This window comes from Panthera onca, chromosome B2 (genome assembly GCF_046562875.1).
Source record: "Panthera onca isolate mPanOnc1 chromosome B2, mPanOnc1 haplotype 2, whole genome shotgun sequence".
NCBI classification, from domain to species: Eukaryota; Metazoa; Chordata; class Mammalia; order Carnivora; family Felidae; genus Panthera; species Panthera onca.
This window is the reverse complement of record NC_138343.1, coordinates 3,633,415-3,646,249: the sequence shown is the minus strand read 5'-3', so window position 1 is coordinate 3,646,249 and position 12,835 is coordinate 3,633,415. Positions and strand designations below refer to the sequence as shown.

Here is a 12,835-nt window from a genome sequence, read left to right as displayed (position 1 = left end):
TTTCCTTTACACAAATATCGGGCTTGTGAGTGCCAATCACCACAGCAGCCTTTTTATTTATTTATTTATTTATTTATTTATTTATTTTAATGTTTACTTTTGAGAGAGAGAAAGACAGAGCGAGAGTAGGGGAGGGACAGAGAGAGGGAGACACAGAATACAAAGCAGGTTCCAGGCTCCGAGCTGTCAGCACAGAGCCTGATGCGGGGCTCGAACCCGCGAACTGTGATATCATGACCCAAGCTGAAGTTGGATGCTCAGCCAACTGAGCCCCCCCAGGCGCCCCCCACCACTGCAGACTTTTAAGATGCAGATTGCAAGCCCTTAATTTGTAATGAAAATAATTTGATGGGTCCCAACCCTAACCCAAAATTTTCTCACAGAAATGCTACTTTCATAAGCTTATGTGTATTGAAAGCGAGCCAGTTTTTCATCACTATTTACTGGGATAGCAATTTTTGCTATAGAATTCCTAAACTTTATGTTGCCAGCATGTGTTTATATAAGAGAAAGAAAATAAAAGAGGTATTAGCAGCAGCCTTTTGGGGGGGGGGGGGGGACGGGGAGCTCCACATTTGGTTTCTTTTTTTTTTTTTTTTTTTTTTTGGTAATCTTTATATTTCAGAGAGAGAGAGAAAAGAGAGAGCGGGGGAGGGGCAGAGAGCGAAGGAGGCACAGAATCCAAAACAAGCTCCAGGCTCTGAGCTGTCAGCACAGAGCCTATCATGGGGCTTGAACCCACAAATCACAAGATCATGACCTGAACCAAAGTGGAGGCTTAACCAACTGAGCCATTCCGGCTCATGTTTCCTTTCTTACGTGTCATGCCAAAAAAAAAAAAAAAAAAAAAAAACGGTTTTTCAGTTCTGTAGCTAGGGTTACACTTACCTACAATGTAGATTTCCTAAAAGTGTATGGTATTATATTTTTAGCAGATTCACTTATACAGTGTGAAACATAGCTATGGCAACAGATCTTTTACGAAAATACTTAATCACCCAAATTAATCCAAATTATTTTGAGTGAAAGTGGTATGTTTATTCAGAATTATTGGCTGCACTTCTGAATCTAAGATTAAAATTTGGATTTACCTCTATCCATTGATGTAGCCTTAAAAAAAAAAAAAAAAAAAAGCAGGGGTGCCCTGGTGGCTCAGTTGGTTAAGCATCTGACTTCGGCTCAGGTCATGATCTCATGGCTTGTGAGTTCAAGCCCCGCATCTGTGCTGACAGCTCAGAGCCTGGAGCCTCTTCAGATTCTGTGTCTTTCTCTCTCTCTCTCTCTCTCTCTCTCTCTGCCCCTCCCCTGCTCACATTCTGTCTCACAAAAATAAAAAAAAAAATTTAAAACAATTTTTTTAAAAAGCAAGGAAATGTATAGAAAATATCAACCATCTTGTGTAAAAAATGAAAATATCACCCCATAAAATTTTAGTTTCAAGTACATGTGTTTCGGTTGGTTTTGTTTCGTTTTTACCGTGGAACCTGGAGTGAAAATATTTGCAAACCACTGGTCCATTGATTGCCTTTATAAATGCATTCAGCTCCCAGCTTAGAACTTGGCCTCACTTACCGAGGCTTCCGAAGGGCAATGCTCAGGCTCCCTCCCAGCCACAATGGAGATATATGTGGCCAGGCTCCACCAATCGGTCTCACCTTCGAAAGACTTCTCTTCGAAATGGAAGCACGAGACAGCAGAGACTGTTCAGTGAAATGACTGAGTCAGTGAAATGAATAAGCTATCAAAGGCTGCCAATAAACTTTTATACGAAAAGTATAAAAACTTTCAAAAATGAGTAAACATTTTAAAAAAAAAGATGTTTTATACCCGGAAGTGTCTTCAGGCCTGGTCCCACAGCCCTCCCTGGAACGCAGTCTATCCCCTTACCCTCGCCCTTCATGTGTGTGTGATCAACCAGAGTCAGCCTTTCTGGTTCCTAACTTTGAATTTAAAAAAAAAAAAAAAAAGTGTTAAATGGTTTTAAATACTTTCTGGTAGAGTTTGTGTATTTTAGGTACTTAAAGTTGTTTCACAACAGTGATGTGTAGGAGAGGTAAACTTAACAGGAGAAAAACAAATTTTCTTTTACCTGTGCACGGGAACCTTCACAGGAAAACGAAGACCCAAAAACGTGGCTAGGCGTGTGTATTTACACACTAGGTTGGAAAAGTTGCTCAAATGCTTTAGGGAGGCTGAAGAAAGATAAGGGGTATTTTAACAAGGTCTGGTTTTACAAATTTCTCTCCATCTGAGGTCCTGTCTCCAATAAGAATATTCTTTCCTCCCGGGACAGGGAATTTTATCTCCTGCTTTCAGGAAGAAAAAGGAAGGTCAGAGCACCCTTCTTGCCTCTGCTGTTTTTCAAGTGCCTCAGCTGAAAAGAATCAATATGTTGATCATCAAGTCAAATTGATTTCATTTTTTTTTATTTTTTTTTTAACATTTATTTACTTTTGAGACAGAGAGAGAGAGAGAGCATGAACAGGGGAGGGTCAGAGAAAGAGGGAGACACAGAATCTGAAACAGGCTCCAGGCTCTGAGCTGTCAGCACAGAGCCCGACGCGGGGCTCGAACCCACAGACTGGGGGTCATGAGCTGAGCTGAAGTCAGCCGCTTAACCGACTGAGCCACCCAGGCACCCCTTGATTTCACTTCAATATCGAAGCAGCATATATCGAGATGGCATGCTCTGAACCCCCACAGAGGCAAAAAGGCTTTAGTCCTTGCGGTCATGGCGGACAGAATACTACCCAGCCCAGCCCACCCATGAGGATGGGTCCAGATCCCCAGAGCCTGTGAATATGTTACCTGACCGAAAAGGACTTTGCAGATGGAATTAAATGGAGGGTTTGGGGTGGGGCGCCTGGGTGGCTCGACTGGTTAAGAGTCCAACTCTTGGGGCGCCTGGGTGGCTCAGTCGGTTGAGCGTCTGACTTCGACTCAGGTCATGATCTCGCGGTTCATGAGTTCGAGCCCTGCGTCGGAATCTGTGCTGGCAGCTCGGAGCCTGGAGCCTGCTTTGGATTCCGTGTTCCCCTCTCTCTCTGCCCCACCCCTGCTTGTGCTCTGTCTCTCTCTGTCTTTCAAAAATGAATAAACATTAAAAAAAATTAAAGAAGAGTCCAATTCTTGATTTTGGCTCAGGTCATGATCGCATGGTTCGTGAGTTCCAGTCCCATGTTGAGTTCTGTGCTGACAATGTGGAGCCCGCTTGGGATTCTCCCTCTCTCTCTCTCTTTCTCTCTCTCTCTCTCTCCCCCTCCCCAACTTGCTCTTTCTCAAAAATAAATAAACATTTCAATGGAGTGTCTGGAGATTAGGAGATGATTCCAGATTACACAAGGGAGCCCGGTGCAACCACAGGATTGTTGTGAAAGGAGGTATGAGAGTCACAGAAGTGGCCTTGGAAGCAAAGACTGGAGCCATGTGCTTGGCAGACAAAGGAAGGGGCTACCAGCCAAGGAATGTGGGTGACCTCTAGAAGCTGAAACAGGCAAGCCAAAGAATTCCCCTCTAAACCTTCACAAAGGAATGCGGTCTTACCAACACCTCCATTGTAACTCCTCAGACCCATTTTGAGTTCTGACTTCCAGAAGCGTAAGCTAACAAATTTCGGGGTGTTTTTTAAGCAACTGAGATTGTGTTAATTCGATAGAGCAGCCACAGGAAACAAATACAAGACTAATAAAACCTAACTGAAGTAGCCTTAACCTTCCTTTGTCACACTGTGAAAATTTGACTGAGATTTTACCTGGGAACTTAAACTACATTTGCCATAGTAGAACGTAGTTTCCAGAGTAAAAGGAGTAATTATTTTATCTCTAAGATGCTCCATTTGGATTCATAATCAAATCAATACTTAATCTCTTTCTATGTGACAAGTGATAAGATGGACTCAGCTACCAGATGGTCAAGATCATCGAAGCATAATGGTTAAAACAATGTAGTGGTAAAATTCCAGGCACGATGACCGCCGGAACATAACAGAGAGCCCAGAAACCCTCACACTCAGGAGCACTTAGATGGGGCAGAGGTGGCATAAGAGACCTGCAAGGAGGGGTGCCTGAGGGGCTCCGTCGGTGAAGTGTCCGACCTCGGCTCAGGTCATGATCTCACAGTTCGTGAGTTCGAGCCCCACGTCAGGCTCTGTGCTGACAACTCCAAGCCTGGAGCCTGCTTCGGATTCCATATCTCCCTCTCTCTCTGCCCCTCCCCTGCTCATGTCCTGTCTCTCTCTCTCTCTCTCTCTCTCTCTCTCTCTCAAAAAAAATAAATAAAAACATTTAAAAAAAATTTTTTAAAGAGACCTGCAGGGAAAATATGATGCTGTCTGTAAATGATGCTTGGAAAGCTGGGTAGCCACATGGAAAACAAATGAAATTAAAGCTCCCCCACCCCAAGGATTAAAAACGGAAATGTGAAAAACAAAACATAAACTCTTAGAAAACAGCATAAGTAAATATCATCATGACCTGGGATTAGAGAGGACATTTTTAAAATAAGACAGAAAAAAGAAAAGACGTAAAGTAACAAATGGGTACGTGCAACTGTACCCATCTTAAAAGCAAGGAGTTCGGTTTATAAAGGCGACTACGTAAAAAGCAAAACTACGAGTCACAGAACTGAAAATGATATGAATCTAAAATCGACCAAGTGCTAGGATCCAGAATACATTAATCCACATTTATCTAGTTAATTTAATTAATCAATATTTATTCAAATCGATAACAAAAATGGGAAAACGATCTAGAGATTGGACAAAGGCCTTGATCAGAAACTTCACAAATGAGAAAAGCCAACTGACAAGCTGGTCAGATCACACAGATCATCCCTACGTGACCGCACGTCTTCCAACTCAGGGGTCTCTTCTGTCGCCCTGCTGTGAGGGCAGCCCAACCAGAATGAAATACCTATCTGTGGGTTGCCCTATTTCCCTTTGAAGCCACAGGTCCCTGTGCCTTTAGCTCAGGGTGGCCTATAAATCTCAACTGACGGGACACCTGGGTGCCTCAGTCGGTTGAGCATCTGACTCTTGATCTTGGGTCGGGTCACAGTTCGTGAGATCGAGTACCACATCAGGCTCTGTGCTGAGGGCGAAGCCTGCTTGGGATTCTCTCTCTCAAGATAAATGAATAAGTACTTGAATGAATGAATGCATGAAAGCATGAATAAATAAATAAATAAATAAATAAATCTATCTCAACTGACAGACTTACCCCTGGGTCTCATATTCTGATGGGGCTCCCACACATACATAATTAAGTTTATTTTTCTCCTGTCAATTTGTTTCTGTAGCAATTTACAGCCAAAGAACCTCCAAGTGTAGAGGAAAATGGGTTCCTCCCCAGTAGCTTTTTCCACTAAGCCTTAAGCCCTTGAGATCCATGCAAGCTGTTGTCTGGATCACTAACCTCCCTTTTTATCACCCAGCAGGAATCCATGTGTGGGTGTATGAAAACATTTCACATCCACCCATTGAAAGATACAAATGTATCACTGTGTATTCTAATTTAGGGCTATTGCAAATAAAGCTGTTATGAACTTCCATGTACCAGGTTGTTTTGCCCGGCCCCTGGCAGTTTTGTGTTATTCTGTATTTCCTGCAGTCCACCTTAAAATGACATTTTTTTTAAACACAAAAGTGCTGCTATGCTATCTGGGAGCCTAATAACCTTTTGAATAGTCACAAAGGAATCCCACGGTGTTGCTATTATCATTTGCCAGGTTGCTTCAAGGTTCAAAAGTATTGCACTGACTGAACCATAGTTCCCGTTGTTTCTGAAATCTGACTTCTGGGTTCTGTAGCCGAGGATTTACCCCACCAAGAGTCTCCAGTGTTTGCTGAATAAATGCTGGTATCCCCGTCCTGTGGCTCCGGCCATGGGATGTGTGTTTCCACTGACACGCAGAGCTGTTCGCTTGGTTCCTGAAAAACCTCCAGCCTTTCCTCAACCTCACAGCTGGATAAACCCTGGGATGAGGCTAAGAGTTCCCCATTACCAATGTCCCTAAGACCTGACTGCGCGTACAAATCCTGCACGGCGCTGGGGATTGTCATAGGACTCAGAATTTGTTTGAGCAAAGTTGGGAGCTGTTGCCTCCTTGGTTCTTTGAGGATTAACAGATTATTCACCACCACCTGTGAAAGCTCTGAGTCCTGCCTTAGAAACTACATGGTTCTCATACGGGGTGTAGACACATTCTGCACAACCTCGACTTTTCAGTGAGGAGCTGCAACAAGCCGATTTCCGGGGGGGGGCGTGCTGAACATACTTAGCTCTCACTCCAGGCCCCAGGGTTGGTGCACTGGCGCCCTCCGCAGCTCTACAGACAGGCTGCTGCCCACACCGCGATGGTGAATTCTGGAACTGCTGTGGAACCCAGGTTTGGGGTACCGGTACCGACCTCCATTTCCAGCACAGAAAGGATGACGGTCTTTACTGGAGGATGTATTGCTCAGTAAAGAAATAAACGCATTGCCACCTCACTGCTCCCACGCACGACTCAGCACGCCCTCATGAACATCAGTGTGCGCATGCCCTATCAAACGCAGGAACCCAGTTCGCTTCCTGTCATTTCAGAATGAAATGTGAAAACCCACGCCTGGGTTCCGGGTAGGTTGCGGTCTTGATATGCCTAACTGCATCAACTGCTGCCCTTTAAGAGTGGCCCCCAACCAGCTGCTCTGTAGATTTCCCAAATCCTGACCGGTCAATTTCGGGATTGGACGTAAATTGCCGCTACTACTTCGTAGACCGGTAAATACACCAGCCCAAGGCGGCCGTATGAACCCCTCACTACACTCCACATTGTCGAAGGCAGGAAGGAAAAGCCAAGACCTGTCAAACACCCTCCGCTGGAGGATACAGTGCCAAGAGGCCTCAAAGGGCGCACTCGGCCCAATCAAGGTAAGGATCCCGAAGTTTCTCGTGTTCAGGTGGAGGCCAGAGTAGGAAGCTGGGGAATCAGCCCCCGCGACAGGTACCAATGCTACTGAAATCTTGGCAAATGCCGCCGCCCCTAGAGGCACTCCCACGTGGCATGGGGGGGGAGGGGGGGAGAGGGGAGAGATGGGAGAGGAAGCACTGCGCAGACAGTACTGCCCAGGATACAGCTCTTTAAATTGAAACGAGAGGTGGCTCTGAAAAGAGCCTTTGGGTTCAAAGTTGGCACAGAATCCGGAAATCAAGTTTACGCCCGCTCCCCGCGGATGCGGCGCGCCAGCTGGATGTCCTTGGGCATGATGGTGACGCGCTTGGCGTGGATGGCGCACAGGTTGGTGTCCTCGAAGAGCCCCACCAGGTAGGCCTCGCACGCCTCCTGCAGCGCCATCACGGCCGAGCTCTGGAAGCGCAGGTCGGTCTTGAAGTCCTGCGCGATCTCGCGCACCAGCCGCTGGAACGGCAGCTTGCGGATCAGCAGCTCGGTGGACTTCTGGTAGCGGCGGATCTCGCGCAGGGCCACCGTGCCGGGCCGGTAGCGGTGCGGCTTCTTGACGCCGCCGGTGGCCGGCGCGCTCTTGCGGGCCGCCTTGGTGGCCAGCTGCTTGCGCGGGGCCTTGCCGCCCGTCGACTTGCGCGCCGTCTGCTTCGTGCGAGCCATAACGGGAAAATACACACCAGACGCCCAACTGAAAGTCCCTTTGCGCTGGCTCTTATTTATAAAGGCAACGTCCTCCTGATTGGTCCGAATCTTCAAATTCCGCGCGGTGAATTGAGTAACCTGATGGGCCTTCTGATTGGCTACCAGGACTCACTTTAGAAAATCTCCTAATCCTGAAATGTACTTATCTTCTCAGACTCCTCCGTCCTTTATTCAGGCTGTAGTTAATGTTTCACGGTACCTTAACTGGTTTTGTCTTAATCCTCTTGTCTGGAATTGAATTTGGGAAGAGACGAAAGTGAAACCTCTAAAGTTCCTGAGCGGTTTCAAAAGCTGTCCGTCTGAACGTGATTGATCCAGTTCACTATCGTCCTTTGTCATTTCTGTTTCTGAGCTTGAAGCCACGTTTTATATTAGCCGAGGAAGCGCCGTATCCCATAACTACCAACACACCAACAAACATTGGCATCACTTCCAGACACCCTGCTCCTAGGAAACAAAAATCGCACCGCTGTTGAAATGTGACGCTCCTTCGCTTCGTGAAAAAGCCTAAATTTTGCCGACTTTGAGCAAACCAAACTAGTAATGCCATGGCATAATTTTCTTAAAATTTAAATACTTAATTGTTGTGTTCTCTTTATTGCATTTAGTAACCGGGTAACTGCAATTCGGCAGGAAGATGTCATAAATTTGTCAGGTTTTTGTCTCTTCGGGTCGGGATCTAGGAAGACACAAGACTTCATAAACAGGTATTACTGACAAGATATACTTTTGCAGTTTTGAAAAGGAAAACTCTGATGGTGGAGAAAAGGGCCTAGACTTGCTTTCACACAAACGACCAATCAGAAAGTACATTTAAAATCACCTTATTTGCATAAGGTGTTTCTACTGGCACATTTGCTCCAATCAGGAGTTAAGATAGATTAAGCCGCTATTTGCATACGAGGCATATAAAAGTAGGCCAGCCTTACGCTCAGCTTTCAGTCTGTTAGACTTTTTTGCTACGTTTGTGCGCCATGCCTGAGCCAGCCAAGTCCGCCCCGGCCCCGAAGAAGGGCTCGAAGAAGGCGGTGACCAAGGCGCAGAAGAAGGACGGCAAGAAGCGCAAGCGCAGCCGCAAGGAGAGCTACTCGGTGTACGTGTACAAGGTGCTGAAGCAGGTGCACCCCGACACCGGCATCTCGTCCAAGGCCATGGGCATCATGAACTCGTTCGTGAACGACATCTTCGAGCGCATCGCGGGCGAGGCGTCGCGCCTGGCGCATTACAACAAGCGCTCGACCATCACGTCCCGGGAGATCCAGACGGCCGTGCGCCTGCTGCTGCCCGGGGAGCTGGCCAAGCACGCCGTGTCCGAGGGCACCAAGGCCGTCACCAAGTACACCAGCTCCAAGTAGACTCGCCAAGTAAGCGTCCTGTTACCCAACCCCAAAGGCTCTTTTCAGAGCCGCTCAACCTTTCACATAAAGAGCTTTAATCCTGGAGTGTTGGTAGTGTTAGGCAAGAGCCATGTGGCAGTTGAAATGCTTTTCTCGGTCTTTACTTTCCCATTCTAGTTTTCTCAGTAGTTTGTGTTCATGAAACAGATGGTATTAAGCAAGCCCTGAGCAGAAAAACTTGTTTCGAAAACAAGGCAGTGCTTGGCTGCTTAACTATTGAGAGTTTCAGAAATTGAAACTAACTTAGCAGATTTTTCGCCAGGGCTTGTACTGAGAAGTCTTGGGCTGTCCGGACGAGCCTGGACGAGTTCTACATATTGGCATCCTTTATTGGCAAGCCTGTCTAGAAAGCACAATGTGCTTGGTGAGTCTGAGTCATTGTTCAGTGGGAAACAATAGGATGCTATACACCTGATGGCTTGAGAAACTCATTTCCTAGTAAATGGAAGGGGCTGGGAGGGAAGCCACTGAACTTAAAGGATAGATGTCTATTGAAGAATAACCCCAAACTTTAGTTGTTATTCTGCAAGTAATTGAGGCATTCCATGCTTCTTTGAAAAAGTGTAAACAGGATTTGTAAGAGGAAGGAGAAGGTAAAGAAGCGGCAGAGAACAGCCTGGAAACACCGCCTCTTGTTTTGCAGTGATGTCTGCCAGCCAGCACAGGAGCCAGGCCTGGGCAGTCTTCCCTTAAGAGGCTTGATAGGAATCCTCAACAGAATACACTGTCGCCTATCCATTTACAAAATACCTTGAGACTAACGTCATCAAGAGCCCTTCAGTTACTGTCCTCACTTTTGGTAAGTCCACCCTCCTAGGCATTTCTCTGTTGGATCAGGGAGTGCGGAACAGAGAGGGTGGTAGTTAGTGCACAGTGTTCTAGGATCACGGATCTGAGTGTGCCTAACTTTCTTCCCTAAATGACGTGTTGAGGGGAAGGACTAGGACTCTGAGTTTATTTGTTTATTTGTTGAGAGCCTCAGAAAGTGAGCTTCAGAGAGTGACAGGTACTTGGGGAAGAGCTCAGTGAGCAGGATAGAAATAATCTTTGACCTCACAGGGCTCCAAGTCTCAAATGGACATTTAAATAGGAGTCTCACAGACTAACAGAAAGGGCAAACCTCTGTCTGAAAGTCACTTTAGCATTGCCAAAAGTCAAATGGATTTAATCTTGAGTAGGACAATGACAAGGGAAGAGGACGTGGCTAGAGGGAGAGAAGATTCGATGTGCAGAAAAAAAAACCACGCAGAGTTTGCATTTATGGACTAGAGTTAACAACAGGGGCTATATATTTATTTATGCTTTTCATCGGGCCATGTCTCATTTTGGGTTCACAGGGATTGTGTAGAAGTTCAGTGCCTAACTAAAATGTAGGATCTTACTGAAATGCAGAAAGGAACGCTATCATAGATCTTGTCCGTTAATCTTCTTAAGGACTGTTTTTTTTGTGTACACCCTTGGGAGTGAATGGTTAAAGTAGATAAAAGACGGTTTCTCTCTCATGAACAGGTATATAAATGTAAGCTCGGGCCTGGCATGGGGTCTCCCTAAGGAGCTCATCTCCCTTTGTGTCCTTTTGTGCGTTGTCCTTTGTGTCCCTTTGTGCGTTGGCTCTGTCATTGGAGAATATTCTCAAATATATTCTGCTATTGAATTCTGCTATGGAGGACCAACCCAAGACCAACAAACTGGATGGCTGCAACTCATAAGAAATGTTAAGTGGGTAATTCCTAAGTGAGAAACGTATGAGAAGTGTTATGTGGGTAAGCAAGAAATTGTATGAGACGGAGACAAAATTCAAAAGCTGTATTTGCTAAAAATCATAAATTTGTTGCCTGTCAGACATGGTGCACATAGAGAAAGTAAGCAGAGCTCGTGTGCTACACGGAGGTGGAAAGAGATGAAAGAGAGCGAGAAATGCCAGAATTTGCGCCACACCAAATATTTATGAGGTACTCAGTATTCAGTCTTATATTGACCACCACCCCTTGGTGACTTCCACTTTAGCCCCATTTGCCTTCTGCAGACAAACACCCTCGTCAAGGGCATGGCTGCTTGGGATGTCACGGGCAGCCAATACGGGAGGCTGTGTGCCCAGAAATGGCCTGCCTGGTAGTATAATTGAAGACATGAATGGGGGGTTGGGGGGTGCCTGGGTGGCTCAGTTGGTTGGGCGTCCAACTTCAGCTCAGGTCATGATCTCACCGTTCATGAGTTCGAGCCCCGCATCAGACTCTGTGCTGGCAGCTCAGAGCCTGGAGCCTGCCTTGAGTTCTGCGTCTCCCTCTTCCTCTCCCCTGCTGGCACTCTCTCTCTCTCTCTCTCTCAAAAATGAATGGACATTAAAAAAAAATTTTTTTTAAAGAAGACATGAGGGTAATTTCCTGCCTTTTTACTCTCGCTGTCATTCTTACACCTTGCAGCCCAAGAGGTCTGCTCCAGCTACAACTCTCTTGTTCACATTCTATCCTGAAGGAAGGAGAAACAGGCATCCCCACCATTTACTGAAATCCTGAGAATGGGGTAACCCGGCCTTCGCTAATATGCCCTTAGCCAAAAATACTCGATGGCCACACTAGCTACAAAAGAAGCCGGGGGAGTGGCATTACTACATAAGAGAGGAAAAGCCAATTTCAGGGAACAACTGTGTGGCTGTCCCTGCCACAGCTCTTACCTAAAGACAGAAGGTCTCCCTCTCTCTCTGCTCCTCCCCTGCTCATGCTCTGTCTCTCTCTCTCTCCTTCAAAAATAAATAAAAACATTAAAAAAGAAAATTTTTAAAGACAGAGGGAGACTGATGAGTTCCTACCTCTTCAGGGGGACACTGGAGCTTCCTGGTACAACACAACTGAATTGTAAGTATTGGCAATAATTGCTTCGGCTGCAAAGAAAATAAAGTGGTACCAGTCTGGTTAGAATCAAATTTCCCCGTTGAGATGAACAGTGATCACCGCCACTGGGAAGCCGGGGCGAGCGGTGTGCGATCAGCACAGGCTTGGGAGATCAGGAAAACACCTGGGAAGGTAGAGGGAGGCCAACAAGGTCAGACTCAAAGCCCGTGAACAAGGTCAGGCTGAGTGTGGAGTCCAGCGACAGCCCACTGCTTCCATGTACATTCTGAGGGCCACCCATCTGGTATACAAGTTCCAGCCTTACCTGCCTCGAGCCTGACTTCTGCACTTTTACCTTGGTGGGTTTTCTCAACTCATTCCGAAGATATCACCATGGGGGTAACATTCGTTATGCACCGAACCTCCAGAAGATGCAGTCCTCGCCTTTTGTTCTCAAAAGCTCTGTTCTCTCATTTGGAACCTCAAACCTCTTACTTTTGATTTTAAGTACACTATCACACAATTAAGACCCTTTCCTGAATCAGGCTGGCAGTCCTCCAAGTCCTCAGGCTTAACACTCGTCTATACCTGCCCTTGCCTCTTGGTTCCCCATCCTCATTGTGCGCTCGGGAACCTGGAGTGATACTTTCTCAAAAAATATTAAAAACACGTGAATCCATGCTGAGTTTCCCTGGGAACCCCAGCTTGAGAACACAGAGGACCCTGTCCTCTGGCTGCTTATCAGACCGTGACCCTGAATATGCTCCCAGCTTAGGACCTGTTCAGTCATCACTGTCCTCTTCTCTGTGGAATGATCTTCTCACAGATGCGTGCAGAACCACCTCCCTCCCAGGCTTCCCGCCTCTGCCTCGGTGGCACGTTAGTGGGGGAGTCCTCCCCACCCACCCTCTTTAAGACTACAACCCTCCACCACCCATCCCTGGCAGTCCTTAATCTTCTTGG

At 46.5% G+C, this 12,835-nt stretch overlaps 2 protein-coding genes across 2 annotated transcripts; one reads left to right on the top strand and one right to left on the bottom strand.

Moving 5' to 3' along the window:
* Positions 1-7,142: 7,142 nt before the first annotated feature.
* LOC144616326 (histone H3.1) lies at positions 7,143-7,628 on the bottom strand. The gene has a single exon (XM_078446534.2). The coding sequence runs from the start codon at positions 7,600-7,602 to the stop codon at positions 7,192-7,194; it is 411 nt and encodes a 136-aa protein (XP_078302660.1). The 5' UTR covers positions 7,603-7,628; the 3' UTR covers positions 7,143-7,191.
* A 971-nt stretch (positions 7,629-8,599) lies between these two features.
* LOC132676007 (histone H2B type 1-C/E/F/G/I) lies at positions 8,600-9,045 on the top strand. The gene has a single exon (XM_060628190.3). The coding sequence runs from the start codon at positions 8,619-8,621 to the stop codon at positions 8,997-8,999; it is 381 nt and encodes a 126-aa protein (XP_060484173.2). The 5' UTR covers positions 8,600-8,618; the 3' UTR covers positions 9,000-9,045.
* The last annotated feature ends 3,790 nt before the right edge of the window (positions 9,046-12,835 follow it).

Bases quoted from the DNA above. Each gene is read 5' to 3' on its own strand.
- LOC132676007 (XM_060628190.3), top strand. From the start codon at position 8,619: ATGCCTGAGCCAGCCAAGTCCGCCCCGGCCCCGAAGAAGGGCTCGAAG.
- LOC144616326 (XM_078446534.2), bottom strand. From the start codon at position 7,602: ATGGCTCGCACGAAGCAGACGGCGCGCAAGTCGACGGGCGGCAAGGCC.